General features: G+C 39.6%; 1 protein-coding gene across 1 annotated transcript; it reads right to left on the bottom strand.

The window, feature by feature from the left end:
* Positions 1 to 22,024, bottom strand: CASP7 (caspase 7). Its single transcript, XM_015820561.1, has 7 exons — positions 21,898 to 22,024; positions 18,181 to 18,307; positions 9,128 to 9,276; positions 7,083 to 7,211; positions 6,439 to 6,614; positions 5,107 to 5,245; positions 1 to 970 (listed from the first exon to the last, which is right to left on the bottom strand). The coding sequence occupies exons 2-7, from the start codon at positions 18,264 to 18,266 to the stop codon at positions 717 to 719; spliced, it is 933 nt and encodes a 310-aa protein (XP_015676047.1). The 5' UTR covers positions 18,267 to 18,307; positions 21,898 to 22,024; the 3' UTR covers positions 1 to 716.
* Between the last annotated feature and the right edge of the window lie 283 nt (positions 22,025 to 22,307).

Raw genomic sequence — 22,307 nt, 5'->3', positions numbered from 1 at the left:
TTGTAAACTGTGTTTATTGTTCATTGATCTAAGAAAAGGATTTTTGGATAAAAATAAGAAATTTATATGTATCTTACATTTATAAGAATTGGTTACTAAAAAAAAGGAGAACAGGGAGAACAGAGAAATTAACAGTTGAACTACTGTGAATAGATTGGACCTTACTTAGAGTAGACCCACTGAAATTATGGAATTTAAATTAATAATAATGAAATCAAATGATACACAAAATAATGGATTTATAATAGACTAAATATGGATCTCACCTAGCGATTTTACATGTAGATTGGGATGTAAAAGAGCATTCAAGCATCCTTGGATGATTTCTCAACCATTTTATCACTGATCATCAAATGAACTTTGATAATACTTTTTTCCTATTATAGATGGAAGTATTTAACAAATATATAAAATTATTCTTATAAATTAATGATGAATCTAAAAAAGTAATTAATAGAGGAAAAATGAGCTATTTCTATGATGGAAAGGAAGACCCCAGAGAAATATTGTGATTGCTTCTGGTGAAAATAGAAAGAAGGAATAGGCACCTCCAACAACACAGAAACATATGGCACTGTGAAAATCAATATATTAATTGACTGAGGTAATCTTGGTATTGCATATTTTAAATGTCTTATATCAATTTTAACTCTAGATCTATGACTGCCTTCTGCTTGGATTAAAAATATATTGCAAGTTATAATGCATTATGTATTTTAAATGTGCTGTGCTGGTGGCACCAATTTACAGAAATAAAGTTCTTTGGTTAGCATGGATACCACACAAGGAACCTGCTTCTTCCTGCAGAAGCGTGGGTCATCAGACTGAGATTCATAGTTTCTTGCTACTCTGTAATTAACCAAGGTCAGAATCTGCAGGATCTCCAATTTTTTGCCATACTCATTCAGCACTGAGCAAAGAGACTGCACAAACCAGGAGCCTTTCCCTGGATTTCTCCAGGAATAATAACCTAGAAGTAAGAATAAGGAAATGTCCTTTAATGACAGAATTAAGATATCTTTTAAAGTCAGAAAGGGTAAAATACAGAATTTAACACACAGTGCACATTTATATTGTAAATTTAGCTATCTAATCCAACAATCCATAAGCAGAATAATACTAAACTGGAAGGCAGAAATATTGATTCCAAGTGTCTTTCAACCTTCTGGTTAGTACCGTGAGTGCTCATTTACAGACCACAATTTGGACTGGCAACTCAGTTGTTATGTAAAGTGGTCATTAATTGAAACTACAATTGTGCTTGTGATTTTACTTCGATTTTCCTTTGCTTTACAAACCTGCAAGTAATTGGTTGCAGTGACTATCTGTACATGTTTCATAGCCCATACATGTGAAACCACCTTTTGCTGTATAGATTCAGTGGGACTGGTATGTTCCGTATCCCATTCAACACTATCATCTTGGGACATGACATTCAGATCTTTGACTTTTCTATCCCCCCCCCCCCCCGCTGTTTGGAACAAAGTCTGCATGCTCTGATCCATCTATTAGAAAAGTCTTAAAACTGGATTTACAGTAGGCCCTGCCACAGTGTTTTGTGACTCCTTAGGGACACTGATATTGGACATTGTTATTTATAGTATTTTCTTCCCTGATGCTCTGCATTGTGTTTGTTATAGGTTTCTGTTTTCTTTTGCCTTATTCTAAAATATTTATGATATTGTATATCACCGGCTTATAAATTTATTAAATAAATAAATAAAAAGCAACGAACAAGGAAAAATTATATCCCCTCTATATGTAATAAAACCTTACGACTCTGGGAAATAAATTGTCTCTGGGATATATATCTCATAGAAAAGGAATTTAGGAATTTTCAATGGGCTAGAACGTTTTCTAAAATAAAGAATGGGAAGGTTAAGATATGAAAGATATTTTGAGAGAGACATTGTTTTTCTTGTATGATGAATATCATGATTTTTAATGTCATGATATTCATATTTCATGATATATGACAATTAACTTGTGGAATAGATTGTTACAATATGATAAAATATCAGCATCTTTATAGTTTAAGAGAAAATCAATACTTAAAAATAATTCAATTAATGGGTATGAGCCATGTTAACCAAAAACAGAATTTGCACTTGTGTACGAGATGGTTTCTTAGAACAGAGGTTCCCAACCTTTTGGGCACCAAGGACTGTTTCCATGGAGAGAGGTTTTTCCGCGGACCGGAAGGTGTGTGGTTTTGTGTGCTGCCTGCATCTCGCGGATGGGGCTTTGCTTGTTTGTGCGGCCTGACTGCTGGCATGCTGCGGCCCAGTACTGGTCCACGGACTGGGGTTGGGGACTCCTGCCTTAGAACATGCTTTTGAGTTCATCAAGGACACTTGCTGGACCATTGATGAAGTTATACTAATCAATCATGGCAACCCTCAATTTATTTTTTTATTCCAGGTAGTTCTTGACTTATGACCATTCATCTACTGTGTTTCCCCGAAAATAAGACTCAACCAGAAAATAAGCTCTAGCATGATTTTTAGGATGTTCTTACTATAAGCCCTATCCCGAAAATAAGCTCCAGTTAAGATCCTTAGTACCGCACATCCGTTACAACACAGAAAGCGACCAGTGCACAGGAGTTGACAGTATTCCGCAGTTGTCGCAACCCGCCAGCCCCTTGGCCTGCGCACTCTGGGGCTGCGCAGCCTGTGCATGCACAGGTGAATCTGAGTGCTGTGACTGCCGGCCTGGCCCTCCAAGCAGCAGGTGGAGGCAGAGGGCCAGCGGGCTGTGGCGGCTGAGAGACATCGTCGGCTCCCGTGCACTTGCTGCCTCCTGTATGTGTGCTAGGAGGGCGCCCGGCAGAGCGGGGCCTGGATGACAGGGGCCGGTTCCTCACCATCTCTGGGGCAGCCCTGCAGGTCAGATATAGACCTATCATGGGCCAGATCCAGCCCACGGGCCTTGTGATGAAAAAAATAAGACATCACCTGAAAATAAATCCTAATGGGTCTGTTGGAGCAAAAATTAATATAAGACCCGGTCTTATTTTTGGGGAAACACAGTAACAACCATTTGAAGTTATGATGGCAATGGAAAAGGTGATTTATGAACAGTCCTTGTTCTCATGACCATCACCTAACTTGCTGAAGAGTCGTGAATCAGCAATGGAAACTTAGCAGTGGAAATCCCAGTCCCAAATGCAGTTGTAAGTTGAGAACTACATGAATTCTATTTGGTAGAAGTATGCAGCTCTACTGAAATGAGAATGGATGAGGTTGCTGTACTTGCCAGCAGCTTGGTGAAGAAGGTGTGCATTTTGCCGGACTTGAATAGAAGATCCAGGACACCAGGAAAAAATAGGTGTTGGAGTTAAGGAGGAATTGAGAAATTTGCAACAGAGCACTACCCTACCATTATCTCTTTCACCCACACGTGTATGTGCCTGGGACTGCACAAATCTAGGAACAGGCATGTTTGTTTTACGGAACTGCTGATAGACTAGTTTTTCTATTTATATAGTTGTGAGATAACAAACTAGCCCCAATTAGATAATGATCTCCCATTACTGTTTTAGCATGCATCACCTAATACTTGCCAGATGCTTAGTCATCACTAAAATTCACTGTAAAGAAAATATGCTTCCCCCCAAAATAGCTTTTACTCAAATAATCACTTTTCAAATGCCTACATTTTCTGCCACACTTTATGCCTGACTCATCCTATATCAAATTGTTACTCCCCGCCCCAAGTGTACCTGGCACAGTGGAATATGCATACAAAAAATCTGCCTCAACTGGAATCTTGTATCTTGGATTGGCATCCATTTCCAGGGTGTCATTTGAAGAACCTGAATCTGTCTGAATCCCATCATCAAATTCAGAACCTCGGCATGCCTGAAACCATAATATTAAACAGTAGGCATAATTTGCGTATGTATAAATGGCACATAGTAAACAAAAAATCATAACATTTTATGATAGTTCTCTAGCAGATTCATTTGGTGACTGAAGAAGTACTTGCACTTTGTAAAATTAAATACTGTACATTAATGAATTCGACCAGGATAACCACTGAAATGCACAGTAATGACTTCTACTACTGATAAGCAGCGAAGAGTTCCATCAAAAATGCTTTAAGTCTGAGAGCTGCAGCATAAATGTTCCAGCTGCATTTCATTTACTAGACTATGCGGAAAAGGTCAAGCTGTAGCTAGTGGGCATATGATTTATTATTCATAAAGCATCCAAAATTATACTCATACCTAGTTTGGAGAGATATATTTGCCCCTGGGCTATCCAAAAGACATAATAACGAAGAGAAAACTGTTGCCTCTTAGTCACAAAGGTAAAAAACGAGAAGAGAAGGTCTGGAGAGATAAAGCTGCACAGATTTGACAACTGTGCTTGAGATATGAACCTTCCTTATATTCAAAGTCAATCTAGCTTTGTACTGGGCCATCTAGCAAAATTCACATTGATAGGATTAGACCTCATATATGTCAACAAAATTAATCTCAGACCAGCTATGCTTAGTATCCTTTCCCTACACTGAAGAATGAAGTATTATAGAACAATGGGCCACCGCATCCCACAAAAGGGTAAAATGGTAAAAGGAGAACAATCAAGTTGTGACCTGCTATGGCATGTGCAGTACAAAAAGGGAAAGATTTAGACTTTTCAAGGAATGATGAAGACAGCCCATATTTTCTTCAAAGATCACAAATGTAGTTATATGATACTTTACAAGAAAATGTCCATAAATTTTNTCCTCAGGGTGCCGTCGGCCAAGCAATGTCGGCTGGCGACCCCCAGGGGGAGGGCCTTCTCTGTGGGTGCCCCTACCCTCTGGAATGAACTACCCCCCGAGATTCGGATGATTCCGGATCTCCTTACCTTCCGTCGCGCCCTCAAGACATGGCTCTTTCAGCAAGCGGACCTGACCTAGGGAGGATTTTATACTGGGTTTATTTTAAGGAATTTGGAAGACACAACTTTAAAATTTGGTTTAATTCGGTTTTACAGGGGGGGATTGTATATATGCTTTTGTTTTAAATATGTTGTGCGCCGCCCTGAGTCCCGCTGGGAGAAGGGCGGCATATAAATTAAATTAAATAAATAAAATAAATAAATAAAATACCTGGCACAGTGGAATATGCATACAAAAAATCTGCCTCAACTGGAATCTTGTATCTTGGATTGGCATCCATTTCCAGGGTGTCATTTGAAGAACCTGAATCTGTCTGAATCCCATCATCAAATTCAGAACCTCGGCATGCCTGAAACCATAATATTAAACAGTAGGCATAATTTGCGTATGTATAAATGGCACATAGTAAACAAAAAATCATAACATTTTATGATAGTTCTCTAGCAGATTCATTTGGTGACTGAAGAAATACTTGCACTTTGTAAAATTAAATACTGTACATTAATGAATTCGACCAGGATAACCACTGAAATGCACATTAATGACTTCTACTACTGATAAGCAGCGAAGAGTTCCATCAAAAATGCTTTAAGGAAGGAGGAGTGGCGGTAGGATGGGAGGAGGAAGGTGTAGGTAAGTGAGAGGGTGGTGCGGGAGGGGGACACCGGACACATCCGTGAATGTATTGATTGGTGTTGATTTTTTTGGGGGGTTGATATTGTGATAAAAAATTTATGTTTTTTAATGAAAAATTAATAAAAATTTATTCTAAAAAAAATGCTTTAAGTCTGAGGGCTGCAGCATAAATGTTCCAGCTGCATTTCATTTACTAGACTATGCGGAAAAGGTCAAGCTGTAGCTAGTGGGCATATGATTTATTATTCATAAAGCATCCAAAATTATACTCATACCTAGTTTGGAGAGATATATTTGCCCCCGGGCTATCCAAAAGACATAATAATGAAGAGAAAACTGTTGCCTCTTAGTCACAAAGGTAAAAAATGAGAAGAGAAGGTCTGGAGAGATAAAGCTGCACAGATTTGACAACTGTGCTTGAGATATGAACCTTCCTTATATTCAAAGTCAATCTAGCTTTGTACTGGGCCATCTAGCAAAATTCACATTGATAGGATTAGACCTCATATATGTCAACAAAATTAATCTCAGACCAGCTATGCTTAGTATCCTTTCCCTACACTGAAGAATGAAGTATTGTAGAACAATGGGCCACCGCATCCCACAAAAGGGTAAAATGGTAAAAGGAGAACAATCAAGTTGTGACCTGCTATGGCATGTGCAGTACAAAAAGGGAAAGATTTAGACTTTTCAAGGAATGATGAAGACAGCCCATATTTTCTTCAAAGATCACAAATGTAGTTATATGATACTTTACAAGAAAATGTCCATAAATTTTGGACCCTTTTTACTTGCAGTTTTGGTGGTGTTTTGAAATATATGGGTATGCCAGGCTATTTCTAGCTTTGTTTTGTTTTGATAAACATTCCATCCTTTAAGAACTAAAATTAGCAAACATCTTCTTACCTGAATAAAGAACAGTTTGGGTTTTCCAATTAGGCTTTGGCATTTGTCTCCTCTGAAAAGTGCTGTCAAATCCTTGATTGCCATGAATGCATCTGTGCCGTAGATGCGGCCTTCATCTCCATGGCTTAATAATATGCAGGAAAAACAAGCAGCATCACCGTGATCTTCATTGGCAACTACAAATCAACCACATCTCCCATCATTAAATGAACATGTCACTCAACTCTACTTAGTAATATCAACTAAAAAGGGCATTTTTCCAACTAGGTCTTTTGTCTTCCTGCTGCTTGAAGCTTACGATTTTTAAAGTACTGGTTGTAATTTAAAGAGTGTTTGGTTTTATAAACCACTCTGAGTTCTGTGCATGAAAAAAGGCACACAGTTTTAACAATAAATAATCTTAAAACATTACAAGTGCTAAAATTGGTATACAATTTGAGGATCATAAAGCTCCAGAGAATTGATATGTGATTTATTATTCTTTCTCTCAACCTGTGCCCATGTCTTGAGCCCACAATTTCGGGAATTCCCAGACATCTGGTTATGCATTTTTAGTAGTTATCAGCTTGGCATCAACTTAGAAAAAGTTGTCCAACTAGATTTCAAGATAATAGTTAAGTCAAATTAAAAAAAAAAATCAGTACCTTCACCAAGGATTTCCCTCATTTTCTTACAGCTGAGATCATTATAAATGGAAACATCAAAACCAATGTCCCGAAAACATGTTTGCAAGTCACCAGCATCTTTGTCAGTACCATTTCGTATACACATCCCTAAGCCAAAACAAATGAATGTCACAACCGGCTGTGTGAAATAATATTTTATACAAGCAGTGTTATAACCTATAGCTGTGCATAATTTCCACATAATCATTTGTCTAATATTTGCTGAAGCTCAAAGTATGCTATTTTTACTTTTCTATAGTGGCAAGTAACTGCATTGAAAGGGAATGAGCCAGCAACTACAATTATGCTTGCATGGTAATTGAGACTAAACATACATTCAAAATATTTAAATAAGAATTTCTTTAAAATGCAAGGAAACAAACAGAAGAACAAAACCCTCCTTTTAAAAAAATAGAGGCAAACTAAGAACTAAATTTATGATCAAAAAATAAAAACTCCTCCAAAAGAGGTACTTGATATTTAGAACAACTTTTCAAAACCAAAAACTTTTTTGTAAACAAAAAATAAGTTTTAATTATAGCTACCATGCTGGGCTACAGTCATCTGACTGTTAAGATGGCTACAACAAAGTCATACAGGTATTAATGGTATCTTCCTCCTCCCCCCCCTCCTCCAATCAATTCGTTATAGCCTGTTTAACAGCCTGGTGGAGGCAAAACAAGAATTCTAAAATCCACAATGAATAGAGTGGATTACAGTTAAACTCTGGATTGGTAAATGTTGGATTTAGCAGACAATTTGAATTTGAACTAACAACAACAACAACAACAACAACAACAACAACAAGAAAAGATTTGTTTTTTGATAGACATAACTTCACCCAGTCTGGAAAAGTGAGGCTTACTGTATTTTTTTTTTATTAAAAAAAGTTTATGTTCCAGTACAAACAGTCCTTGGTTAACAACCACAACAAATCAGTGAGCATTTGAAGTTATAGTGGCACTCAACAATTTTTTTTCCTAAGGAATCTGGCAATGAAGTAAAGGTCCTGAGGATCCTATATCCCATAGCGCATGCCTATCCACAGCATCTAGCTGTAGATTTGTTCTTGGTATAATTCAAGATGCTGGCTGTCACTTTTAAGGCCCAAAACAGCTTGGGACAAGGTTATCTAAAGGACTGTCTCTACCCAGGTACATCCAGCTAATCGATCACAGTGAGGAGGCAGGGAATGTTGCAGTTCCCCCCCTCTTAAGGAGGTACATCTTGTGGGACACAGAAGAAGGGTCCTTTGTGTGCTGGTTACCTTCCTTTCCATTCTCATGGAGGTTAGGCTTTGACATTCTTTCACAAGGCCCTGGTTTTGCCAATGGGTCTGGGGAACCTGGAGTGAGTTCAAGTGGCTTGTTTCACCAGATGTGTGTGTATGTGTGTGGGGTTGTTTCTACTATTTGTATATGGTTTTTTTTATTTTTGGTAAGCCACCCAGAGTCATTGAAAGTGAGTGGGTGGGCACATAAACTCTCTAAAAATAAATAAATAAATCTATTGCTTGTACCACATAGTCTACACCTATCTTGACTGGCACTGTGACAGCCACTATATACCCTCCTGCACCTGGCAGCAGCTCCACCCAGCAATCACTTATCTGCCTGCCAGACTACTTGCAAGCCACCTAGTACTTGTGACTTCCTGCCGGTGCTATCCTTGAAGTGCTTGCTTGTTGGAAGCAGGCAGAAAGTCACAAGGAAGTTCTCACTTAATGAGGCACAATTCTAAATAACAAATAGGAACTGCTATTGTTAAACGATGTGGTACGTGACCTCACATCTTACTCCCGCATTGTTAAACGACCGAAATTACAGCTCCAATTACTGTTGTTAAGTGAGGTCTACTTATACATTATTTTAACCAAGGTCAGGTTTGTACCAAAACAAGAAGTCACTTAATATCAGCACATTGCGAAATATCACTTATTAAAAGTATTCACTTTAAAAAGCTCACACATCTTTTTAAAAGTTATCACAAGAAATTAGCATGCAGGTAGAAGAATAAAGGAGTACCTGTATCTTTTGCAAAGTTCTTATTGTTTATAATAATGCATTTACCAAGCTTCTTAAAGGCTATATTATATTGGAACGTAGGGATAATAATTCGATATTGGTTACCAGAAGAATCCTCTGGTTGACCTTCCCATTCATTCTTCTTTTTTCTGTGGAAATAGAACTAAATGTTATTGTGAAAAGAATGCAAATGATCTCCAAACAATCCAATAACTACCCATCTGTCTAATGAAATTAAAACACATATAATTAAAATGGCTTGTAAAAATAAGAGTTCATTACTCACAATATAGTGGGGTCCAGTGATGGCTTACTGAGGAGTTGGAAAACCAAAGCCTCCTTTAGAGGTAAAGGAACAATCCCTTCACTCAAGAATTATACTTCACTAAAGCCACTCATTCAACATCCCCAGGGCGCTTTAACCAGCCTGAAGGGCTGTGGATCTAAAGAGCACATGGCTGAGCTCACAGCCCTAAAGACCCTGTCTACTTCCTGAGGCTCACCAGTTCAAACCACTGATATAAACTTAAGTATGTATGGGTTCAGAGAAGAACAGGCAATGAAGATTATCAGAAAACTGGAAAATAAGTCTTACATGACTGTGATCTTATTCCCCCCCCACTGATGACTTCTACAATATATATTTTAGCTGTTAACAAAGATAAATGTTCATCATAATTTTTGCTAGTTTGTTACCTTTGAAGGTTAACACTTGCTCAGTGTTGAACATAGTCATTGACTAATGCAGATTTTATTCCTTTATCATTAATTTAACTATATTTATCCTTATTTTGTTCCTTATGTATACTCTTTAATATTGATCTCTTCACCATAAAATGTGTACCCTTTAATAATATTGGTCTCATCACCATAATAAAATGTGTGCAAGCAATTGAACAATGGAATTATAACACATGAAGATATATTGAGTGATAGGAAAAAAAGAGTAACAATTCAACAATGTAACCAACTGCCAAGACAGATAATAGATTTCATTAATGGGTTTAGCGCAAGAGGCTAGACAACTACAGTACTTGCTAAAGATGAGTTTCATTTCTTAATGTCCTAATGGTCCATTTCAACTCAAGGTTTCTAGAATATACCTAGTTATAGTCTCCCTGTTAGTCTTTTGGCAAAGGACATCCACTAGGACAAACAGGATCTTATCCAATAAGCAGACCTCACCAATTTGGTATTCAGGATATTTGAAGTTACATTTTATCTAATAGGTGTTATTAAGAATTCAGGGACTAGTCAAGATCTACATGTTACCTTACTTTCTTCACCTATTTTAAAGTAACAGTATGTTTAGAACCATGTAGGTCTAGACTCAGATTACCGGAAATTACCCAAATTTTATGAGAAATGCTTGGCAGGACATTAAGGAAATAAATCTGCAATGTACATGCCACATGTTTTGGAATTTCCTGTATTTCTCTGAGAAAGCAAATAATTAACTGCCTCGATAATAATGGAAGAAGATCACTGATTTAATGATCACTGTCTTAAGCTCAATTGCTTAAGACAGAAACAAAGTTTCATTGTCTTCTAGAAATCAGTAATAAGCCTAGAGCCTACAAATAGAAATACAAATGCAAGTTTAAGGAAAGATATATCATCTACGTAATATTTCTATTACTGATTACAGTGAACTACTGTTTCCTCCTTAAACACAACTAAAGCTATACTGGTCCTCTGCAATTATCATCAAAAACACAATTTGCTACTTCACAGAATGGGTTTTATCTAATTTACAGCCTTTTTTTATTATCTATGCATGTTACAAATACAAAACGTAACATTAGACATATCCTGGCTACTGCTGTATTTTACACACGTTAATTCTTTAATTCCTCTAACAAATGTATGATTCTACACTATAACCCTTTTATTGTCAATCTACTATAAAATGATTTTTCAAATTTTAATTTCGCTAATATTTAACATTAGGTAACCCCTAATGTTAGATATCTCCTCTTCCCTTGAATGAATAGGAAAAAGAAAGAACGGTACCTTGGTTCTTCAACAAGTGGTACACTACTCTGCATCTGAAAAATACGTCCACCTTATGCTGAAGGATAATTATTATCTTTTCTAATAATGCGAGCATCTCATCATGCTCACACAACACCAGAAACTGAAACAAACTACAATGTGTTCACAGACTCAACAATTTGTCTGTGTCAGCAATAGGTCACGCTGGACTTTTCTATAAGGCTATTGAAAGGGCCATTACTATGGCCTAACACGTAGCTGAGGTCATGTAAGCCTCTTCTGCTCCAGCTGAAAGGCAGAAAAGATGTACTTGCATCAATGTTATTTTATTATTGCACTGTTGTTACAGTACAGAAGGCAGGAATGCATACAAAAGGCAGGTGCAACACACTGCACATTCAAGCAGGAAGATATCCTTTAAAGCCAAGATCCAGCTTTGAATATTCACCCTCACAATTTACTAATTCAAAGGGGGAAAAAATCTTTCCACTACATTTAAAGCAATACTATACATTTGTTTGTTTGTTTATTTATCATATTTTTAAACATCCAGCTCCCTCAAAGAGGAGTGTACAATATAATATAATCAATAAACAATGTATAAAAGTTATCATTAGAAATTAAAAATTAGGTTTAAAATTTCAAAATTATAGAATAATGACAATTAAACATCAAAAGGGGGAGGAATCCTAAGATGGCCATTTAGCATTGGATTATTACAGGTGGGAAAGAGGTTCTCAAGGAAATTACTTGTAAAAATAGTGGTAAATTCATTCATGTCCTTATTAAATACGTTTATGTCCTTCTGCCATGTGAAAACGTTACACTCATTACATTTTTTGATATATTTACTTACAAACCTCAACCTCAATTGAAAAACAATTAAATTAATTAACTACAACAGAGACATGAATTTGATTGAAAAGAGGTAAAAGAGAACTCATATAATCAAGTGTAGAGAAAATAAATATTCCAGCAAAATAATATGGTGATGTAAATATCACAGGATGCAACAGTTTAGGCCTTTTCCTTAACACCTGAAGTAACAAAATGGTAAAACCAACACAAAATGTAAGAATTAACTCACAAACCTAGATTAGCTTTAATGAAGATGAAATAATTTAATTTTTGGATGTGACCATCTGTAGTTAAACATTAAATTTTGGATGTTTTACTTCATTTATATCTGTTGCATTTTCAAACAATTTTATATGCAAATTGAAACGAAAATACTAAGAAATGTGATATAAACCTTCCACCACCTTTTCTATTTTTTTTTTAAGAAAAAGAAAAATAAATGCTAGGGGAAAAGAGACAAAAAAGCCCCTTTAAGAGTTTCCCCCCCCTAATTTTTGTTATTTATTTTTTCTGAGTATTTGTATTTTATTTATTAGATTTTTATCCTGCTATTATTACTTGATAAGTAATTTAAGGCAGTGAACATAACATAATACTCATTTCTCCTATTTTACCAACAACTGCAATCCTGTGAGGTGAGTTGGAATGAGAGTAACCAAAATCACCCAAATTCAACTTTCACACCTAAGGCAGAACTAGAATTCAGTCTCCTGGTTTCCCATGAAATAGAATGAGCACCCAACAGAATTATGCATAAATTATTTATCTATTTCAAAATAGCAAAACTAGTGGACATACATATATGTGTATGATATATGAGCATGAATTTAGAGAACTGACACCCAAAAATCTGATGTATGTGTAAACTTGCCCTAAACCTATTTGAACATTTGTCATATCCCTTTAGCATATTTCATCAGCTGAGATTCTAGAGTAACATATATTGGTGAACTGCACATTTGACAGAACAATAAAACACTGCCATACTATTTTTATCTCTTTATAAATTTATCTTCATATAAAACTATATGAAGATTCTTATTTAAAATTACATTGGCCTGCCACCTTGTGGGCAAACCATGCACTTTTTTTATCCTTTTAAGTTTTTTTTAAATAAATGGCCTGTCTGATATTTTTTTCATTTAAAAAAAAGGAATCGGGCTTAAGACCAATTGATTAGATTTAAATATTTTTTTAAAAAAAATTAAATAGTTTATTAAAAAAACAAAGTTTTATATAGTTTTATAATCTGTACTGAAGTAAGGTTTTAACAATGTTTTGTGAAGTGATCTGAAAGGGAAAATGTAATTTGGAGAGCACATAATTGTGTGTATACCCAGCTGTCAGTAATCGTTCAGTTGTCAGGCTCATGTGTGATTCTGGCAAGAGGCTTCTTTGATTTAAGGAAACATAGACAGGTGCAACAATCATGCCCACCCAAGCTTCTAATCACCTTTCCCATCCCTGCTACAAGCCATATCTTGCATAAAGAAATCTGCTTTTGTGAAATGTTCAAATGGAAGGAATGAGGATAGGCTTCCAACTGAATTTTATCTCACTTGAATACGTGTCTCTCACTAGAGACATTCTTATCAGAAACAGACAAAAACACACTCCACTTCTCTTTTCTTCACTTCCCTCATCTCTTATGTTGTTAAGCCATGTTTTAGCAATGAAAACAAAAAAGGCGTAACGCCCCATACCTGGGACAAAGTGCTCTCTATTTATTAGCAACAGAGTGCCTGTCTGTGCTTGTAATACTAAACATTGTTTTTCTTCTCCAACAAAAATGCTTCTCTTGCTTTAGGATATACACATATGACATGCAAGCTATGTACTTTAAAGTCAGTTTATTGAAAATTGTTTGTGTGAAAATATAAACTACCATATTTTCCGGCGTATAAGACGACTTTCTAAACCCTGAAACTCTTCTCAAAAGTCGGGGGTCGTCTTATACGCCCAGTCTTATACGCTGGAAAATACGGGTATTCTATTTTATTCCTTTACACATGTGGTTTGGCATATTACTCATAAAGTTTTCTCTCCCCCCCCCTCTCTCTCGCTCAAACTCTATATTTTAACTGGAAAAGTTGGGGGTCGTCTTATACGCCGTCTTATACGCTGGAAAATACGGTAAGTTAGAAAGAAAAACATAATCCTGGCAGAGAATTACTTAAGCCAACCTTACACCCTCCAGTTGTGATTGCTAGTGTACTTCCATACCCATATTATCTGGAAACTGCAACATCTAAACATGATGTGGTGGTTATCAGTTGGGAAAGCTGTATTGTACAGTATGTATGATCCCAACAAAGCTTTAACAACCTAATAAAACACATCCCTAATTTTTGTCAGTCTGTTTTGAGGAACAGATTCAGGTTGCTTAAATGATTTGCACCGATAAACAAAACAGAGCCAGTTTGGTCCTATGCTAAAGGCAGCAGACTGGAAACTGATAAATTGGGAGTTCTAATCCTGCTTTAGGCATGAAATCTGGGTTATCTTAGACCAGACATGTCAAACTCAAGGCCTACAGGCCAGATTCCCCCCACCCTAGTGTGTTTAGATCTGGCCCATAAGCAGACTAGTAGGAGGAGCTGATTAAGTATGTAGCAAGGTGTGTGCTTGTGTGTGTGCTGAAGCAGCTGTAGGGCCTGAGGGAGAGTGAGCTGGAGTTGAGGTCTTGCTGGGGCTCTGCTGAGGCCCCAGGATCAGTGTACATGGCTCCAGCTGATCAGGGCTTCTGGTGGCCTCAGTGGTGGCCAGCAACCGCACACAGTCTGGGGGGGGGAGAGTCAGCTGGAGCTACGGGGCTGTTGGGGCTCCAGCTGACTCTTCCCCCCCAGACTGCATGTGGCTGCTGGCCACCTTTGAGGCCGCTGGAAGCCCCAATCAGCTGGAGCTGTGTGCACTGATCCCGGGTTCTCAGCTACACTGGGGAAATGAGTGAACGCATGGGGGAGGAGAGGAGATGTTATAAAGGAGGGAAAGAGGAGTGAGGGGGGAAAGAAGGCGATGGAGAGGAGAGATGTCGGTGGGGCAAGCCTGAGGGAGAGAAGCCTGAGACACCAACTGGCCTTTTGAGGACAATCATAATGCTGATGTGGCCCTCAGTGAAATTGAGTTTGACACCCCTGTCTTAGACAGTCTCTCTCTCTCTCTCAGCCTTAGGAAGCAAGCAATGGTAAATTATTTCTGAAATCTGGCCAAGGAAACTGGACTAGGCAGTTGCCAGGAGTCAACATTGAGTTCAAAACATCTCTCCTCCCAAGTAAACATCCCTATAGTATAAGACTAGGAAAAAAGTTCTGAAAAAGCTTTCACCTGTTTAGATCATCAGGTTTTATAAGCATAGGAACAGATGTTGCAGAATGAGAAGCTGAAACCTTTATTGGCTTTCAACTCTTTCACATTGCAAAATAGAAAACTGCTAGAACCTATGATCCAGATCCAAACAGGGGATAGACCAGTGGTGGCGAATCTTTTAGAGAACGAGTGCCCAAACTGCAACCTGAAACCCACTTATGCATCGCAGGGTGCTGGGGCTGTGGCCACAGAATGAACATGGCCACTGAATGGGCGTGGCCAAATGGGCGTGGCCATGGTAGTCATGGAAGCATGGGTGGGTGTGGCCAGCGTCAGAGGAGCCTCCCGTGCTAACCGGTAGGTGTGTTGTGCCGGGCTCCTGACGACCAGCTGTGCGGCAGCCTCCCTCTGGGCACCGCGCTGTGCTCCCGGCGATTGTGCGGTGGTCGCCATCCAGAGCTCGCTAGCATGGCTGGGACCGCTTGCCTCCCTCCCCTGTGAATGTCGAGCCCACAGGGGCTTGACAGGTGGGCTGGGCTGTGAGATGGTGAGAAATGGCAGCGCTGGGCGACGTAAGATACCAGTGCCGGAAGGGTGTTCCGGGGCCGCTGGGCCGGGCTCTTCAGCCTTGGCCTCCCCTGGTGACTGCTGCCTCATCCGCTGCAGCCATGCGGCGCAAGCTCAGTGGCAGGCCTGAGACGGCACGGGGCGGGCTGCGCGAGGTGGGGTGGGCTGCAATGATGAGAAATGGCGGTGCCGGGAGCTGCAAGATGCCAGCGCCGGCGGGGTGTTCCGGGGCCGCTGGGCCGGGCTCTTCGGCCTCGGCTTCGTCTCCCCTGGTGGCTGCTGCCTCGTCCGCTGCGGCCAAGCGGTGCAAGCTCAGCGGCCGGTCGAAGACGGCGTGAGGTGGGTTGCGCGAGGCGGGCTGCAATGACGAGAAATGGCAGCGCCGAGTGCCACAAGATGCCAGCGCCGGCGGGATGTTCCGGGGCCGCTGGGCCAGGCTCTTCGGCCTCGGCCTCCCCCAGTGGCTGCTGCCTCGTCCGCTGCGGTCAGCGGCAGGCTGGAGACAGCGCGGCTGTGCGAGGGGCGCCGGGTGCGAAATTACAAGAAATGCCAGTGCCGGCGGGGTGTTCTGGGGCTGCTGGGGAGGCCGGCGGCCGCCGCCACCTCCTCCGCTGCAGCCAAGCGCAGGAAGCTCAGCGGCAGGCCAGAGACGAGGCAGGGCTGAGATGAGGCAAAACTTACCGCTTTTGCTTGTTCTCTCTCTCGCTTTCTGCCGCGTGCTCCGAAACTTCCTTCGTTTAGTGAGTGTAAAAGAGCTGCACATGCGCAAAGAGGAGGGAAGCAGCAATGGCTCGCGTGCCATCAGGGACGGCTCTGCGTGCCACCTGTGGCAGGCATGCCATAGGTTCGCCACCACGGGGATAGACAATTGGCTATGCACAAGTGAATTTTTCTTTGGCCTTAGGCTCTCCTGAAGCCTCCCTCATGAAACCCTAGTTTGATATACCACTATACTACTGTAAGTCCATCTTAAAGACAAGACTTGGACTATTGTGTAATGAACATTAAATTAAATTTTTAATGATTTTTAATAAGAGACACAGCTACAAATATTTGGTTTTAATTGGCTTTTATTGGGGAAATGTGTTATGTTGTTTTAATATGCTGTGAGCCGCCCTGAGTCCCGTGGGGAGAAGGGCGGCATATAAGTCAAAGTATAAAATAAATAAAATAAATAAATAAACATAATAAAAAAAGTAAAATAAAAGGTTTCATATGCTATGCCTGCTAAAAAAGTAAATCCATTTTACTCAAAAACTTGTTTAAGAATTTATAATCAGTTTTTTAGAATAAACATTTTTACAGGACAGCTTATAGTCAGTATCATAAAGTCCTGTTAGAAAGCATTTTAAAACCACTATCTAAAAACATTAAATAGGGACATAAAACAATTCTTCATCCTTGTTAATAAAACTTTCAAAACAGAAATCCAGTGACAATTTAAAATCCAGTCTATTTCCTTAAACGTTTGAGGTGAATGGTCATATAAAACACATAAATAAAATAATTGGGTATGGTAATAAACCTTTCTCTCTAAGTAGAGATTTTCATGGAGTCTGCAAAAATCAAACTTTTGAATGTCAAAAGTTTTATTTCAAAGGGAAAATGGGTTGATTCAGTGTTAAAATGTTTCATGCTTCACAGCTATTGAATGCCAAATCCCTAACTTTTGTTGCTAACTTTTTCTTCAATCAAGCATGACTTTCAGTAGCAAAAATAGTAGACCAGGGGTCCCCAACCTGTGGGCTGTGGCCTTTTGGCTACCGGAAGGGATGGCGAGTTCCTGTGCGTGTGTGTGCATTCACTTCCCACACTTGCGCTAGCTCCACCCTGAGCATCCTGCCGGTGCTAGCGCCCCGCGAACATTCTACCGGCACTAGTACCGCCCCAAGCATCCTGCCGGTATTAGCACTGCCCCATTTGCGCATGTACTTGTGTGCGGCCCATTTGCCTGCCTCCCTTTCCGGGCCACCAAACCAAAAAGGTTAGAAACCTCTGTAGTAGACTATATTATGAAAATATAATAGTAAACTATCAAAACTCTTCAGAGTAAGTTACCATTTGGACCCCATTATCATATGAATACACTTTAAAATATTTTCACAAATGACTTATTGAGGTAATATTCCCAACCATTTTAATTTACAAAAAAAGTCTTCAAAAAAAATTGAAAGTGATTTTTCTGTCAATATATCAAAAGATCATAAACATTCCTGTCACAGTATTATTTGTTCACATTGTTTGCCACAGATGAACTGTAATCATAACTTTTTGTATACCTATTTTATACAAATTAAGATTTCTAATTTAAAAATTAATTTTCTTACTTTCCAAAGATGGATAACCGATCAGTTCTTGAAGGTTTTGCATCCACTGCATCAGCATAATCATTTGTAGTATTTTCAGCCATCATTGGCAACACAGGAACAGATATCTTCTGCCAATATTTAGACTCTGCAATCAATATTCTTACAATTATTATCATTTTAGATAGCATGATATATTTCTATTTTTAAAACAAATGAATCTAGAAGTTAGACATTTGTATTCAAATTTAGGTTGAAATGTTTTACAAAACTATTGAAATCCAGTTTCTTTGCTCCTTAATTTTAACACTACCAGAGAAATGAAGAAAACCACATACATGTGAAGAAAACACACTTGCTCTAACTTACATTCCATTGAATTGTCTACACCTAAATTCTAAACATGCTGCCGTGTTCCCAAGAAAAGATACAGCTGCTTTAAGATCTGTGCTCAAGGGCTATATTTGTGCCCTCATGAGCTCTGAACCATTTTGGGAAACTGAATGTGAAACACTGCACAGGTCTCATAATGTTTAGCAAGTTTTTTTTCCAGAATGTCATAGAAAGAAATCACTAAAAAAAGCAATTTACAAATGAATGTCCATTCAAACAAATAATAATATTAGTTTTTCTGAATCAACTTCTTGTATATTTTTTCAGTAAGATACTTTTTCACTTCATTACTTATCTAAAAATAACAATATTGAAACTTGTAAGATATAAGCTGATTTAAACATTGTTTACCACAGGAATTCCCAACATCTGGTCCGTGGACCAGCCCCAGGCTGCTTCATGCCAGAAATTGGGCCTTGCAAACAAGCAAAGCCCCACCTACAGGATGCAGGCAGTGTGCGAAATCATGCCCCCTCCAGTCTGTGGAAAACCTCTCTCCATGGATCTGGTCCCTGGTGCCCAAAAGGTTGGGGGTACTGGTTTACCACAGTGTTTTTCAAAGTTGGCAAACTTAAAATGTGTGGATTGAACTTCCAAATTGTTGGCTGTGAAATTATCAGAGTTAAAAGTCCATACATCTTAAAAGTTGCCAACTTTGAAAAAACACTAAATTATCTGAATAAAAGGTCACCTTAATCAGAGTACAAATGGGTGTGGAACCTTCTTGGGACTGTTGAAAGGACTGTGTTTTAGACATGAGATAGGTGGTTGAGAGAGGGCTGTTCAATTTTAATATACAGATGGCCTCTTTGACCCCTCTTTCAAACAAGTGGCCCTTTCTGTCCAGAATGTGAAATCTGCTATCTTCAAAAGAGTGACCTTTGTCTTTTAAATGCAGATGGATGCTGAATCTTGTCCTGATGGGTTTGTTCTCCTGTGTTGTGCCATGCATTTGTGAAATGGTTGTTTCGTTTCCCAATCAATAGGTGTGTCAGACAACAAAGTTCACATTCTGGACAGAGGGTCATTGGTTTGAAAGAGGGGTCAAAGAGGCCATCTACGTTAAAATTGTACAGTCCTCTCTCAACAAAGGGTGAGGAATAGGACACTACCTATCTCCTGTTTACAACACAGTCCTTTCAGCAGTATCAAGAAGGTTCCACATCCATTTGCATTCTGATTCAGGTGATCCTGAGGGTACAAATAAACTCCCAAGTGGCCTCAACAATCTTGGAGAGCAGTGGTAATAATCAGACTGCAAATAATATAAATTCAGTCAGAAGTTTCTTGGATGGGAAGCAAAACATTTTCAAGGAAAAAAAACTAGAAATACCAGTTTTGAAAAACACCTTTGAGACAACCATGACCTGGATGATTAAGAATCTCCATTGACAATATGGAGATTAGGATATATCACTGGGATAACTGCAGATACTTGAATAATTCCAGTCATACCTCTATAAGACAAAAGTCTACTAGACTAGTGGTCCCCAACTTTTGTGGTTTGGCGGTCCGGAAGGGGAAGAGGGGAACCAGGCCATGCGAGCAGGTCGGCACACATGCACAGGCAGCTCAAACGCAAATGCACCAGCCCGTGGCCCGATTGCGAATAGGCCACAGCCCAGTAGTGGTCTGTGGTTGAGGACCCTTGCACTAGATAAGGAACGGTTGCTGGAATTGGGTATGTCTAGTTTAATGAAGAGAAGGACGAGGGGGGACATGATAGCAGTGTTCCAATATCTCAGGGGCTGCCACAAAGAAGAGGGAGTCAAGCTATTTTCCAAAGCGCCTGAAGGCAGGACAAGAAGCAATGGATGGAAACTAACCAAAGAGAGAAGCAACCTAGAACTAAGGAGAAACTTCCTGACAGTTAGAACAATTAACCAGTGGAACAACCTGCCTCCAGAAGCGATGAATGCTGCAACACTGGAAGTTTTTAAGAAGAAACTGGACAGCCATTTGGTATAGGGTTACCTGCCTGAGCAGGGGATTCGACTTGATGACCTCCAAGGTCCCTTCCAACTTTATTATTATTATTATATCTGCCCCACTTGGGAGTTATTCTGCCTCTACAAACAGAAGAGGTATATCCTGCCTGCCTTTACAGTATCCTTATCCATTTGGAAAGAAACATCTACCCTAAAAACCTCTGCATTATCCCAGCTTCTCTCTTATTTCTTAATGGGATAGTTGCAAAGTACTAAAACAGCAGAGGCAATTCTCCCAGATTCTTATCTTAGGTATTGCCCTACAGCTACTAAATAAAAGGCAGCATGTTTTGGATTTTGCCACCAGGTGACTCTGATTAGAAGACTGTGACAAGAGAAAACCCATCACGATTCAGTAACTGGCTGGACACCATCCAATGGGGGGTGGTGTCTCTTTCTCTTTCATACAGAAAATCTTTTTGTTTCACTTCTGCTTCCAAGTTCTTTTTATTTCATTTTAACCAGTAACCTTGAACATGTATCCTGGATGATCTCATCAGCTGATCTTTACCGGGGTTTTTTCTATCATAAAAATAGGCAAGAATGCTTCAGTTAATAAGATAGATATAACAGACACACCCCCCCCGTTTTTTCCTAGCAAACACCGCCGTTTTGGGTCCATCAGCTGCAGACAAGCAAGAAGCTGCAATTGTACAACACACTAAACCACAAAGTAGCAGGCCTAATTTTAGTTTCATTTCTTGTATGAACCCCGAGTGGAGGAGATACCCTATAGTTTTTCACGTTGTGCAATTCTAATCAGCTGAGTGAACCATGGATTCATTAGTTAATCATGGGTAAGCTTATCAGATCAATACAACCATAACAGCATGCTTGAAGAGCTGGTCCCAAGCATCTTAACGCGGAAAACTGAAATACAGAACTAACTGTACTTAATCCCCATTTTCCTAGCTCCACGCCAAGCAGAAATTTCCCAGATCGCGGTTCTGTAGCATGGAAAAGAAACACGATGCGTTGTTGTTTTTTTCCTGGAATGGAGATTTGATGCCGACCGAAGAACTGCATGAAACTAATCAGGCAGGTAGAACTCCAACCGGTGCTACTTTCACCATTAGTTTTAAAAGCAAAAATAGCAACGATTAAGTACATGGTGGGTGGGAGGGAAACAAAGAGTGCAAGTCCATCACTTTTTGAAAGTTCCTACGACCGACTCCGGGTCCCAAAATGTTATCAGCGAATGAAAGCACAATGAGGAGAGCTTAAGCCCAAAGATTTGGAAAAGGCCCCTCGTCTACCAGGGAATTGCCGAAGTAGAGAGAAGTCGGCATGGAGGTGGGAATCGAGCCTTGGGGAAAAAAAATGAGTTTCTCTCTTTCTCGAAATAAGCTATACTTGCCCGCGTGGAACCCACGACGAACAGGCTCTCCTTCCCAGTCCTCTCGCTGCGTCTGCTCTCCGCAACGCTAAGCCGAAGGTAAAAGCGAAACTTAAACGGTCAGAAAACTTTACTCCCTGCGGCAACCCAGGAAGTTGCCGCGGAGAGACTTGAATTGAGCATCCGCCTTCCCGGTCAGCCCAGCCAAGTCTTTATAGCGCCGCCTTTGGGCTGAGTGCGGAACAAGCGTTTGTTTTCACAATCCTCAGCCTGGCCAATGGCTTCGCCTTTTCCTTCTCCCTCCCACCCAAGCAGCTGATTTTCAGTTTTCGCCTGCCCGATTTTTTCCCCTAGGAATAATTACTTTTTCGTCTCGTCATCAGCACGATTAGTTCTGTCATCCTCACATCTCTGGGGAGGATCAAATTAAG

The sequence above is a fragment of the Protobothrops mucrosquamatus genome, unplaced genomic scaffold (genome assembly GCF_001527695.2).
Source record: "Protobothrops mucrosquamatus isolate PMUCROS unplaced genomic scaffold, P.Mucros_1.0 scaffold1145, whole genome shotgun sequence".
NCBI lineage: Eukaryota > Metazoa > Chordata > Lepidosauria > Squamata > Viperidae > Protobothrops > Protobothrops mucrosquamatus.
Note: the sequence above shows the minus strand (reverse complement) of the source record. Positions and strands in the feature narration are given on the sequence as shown.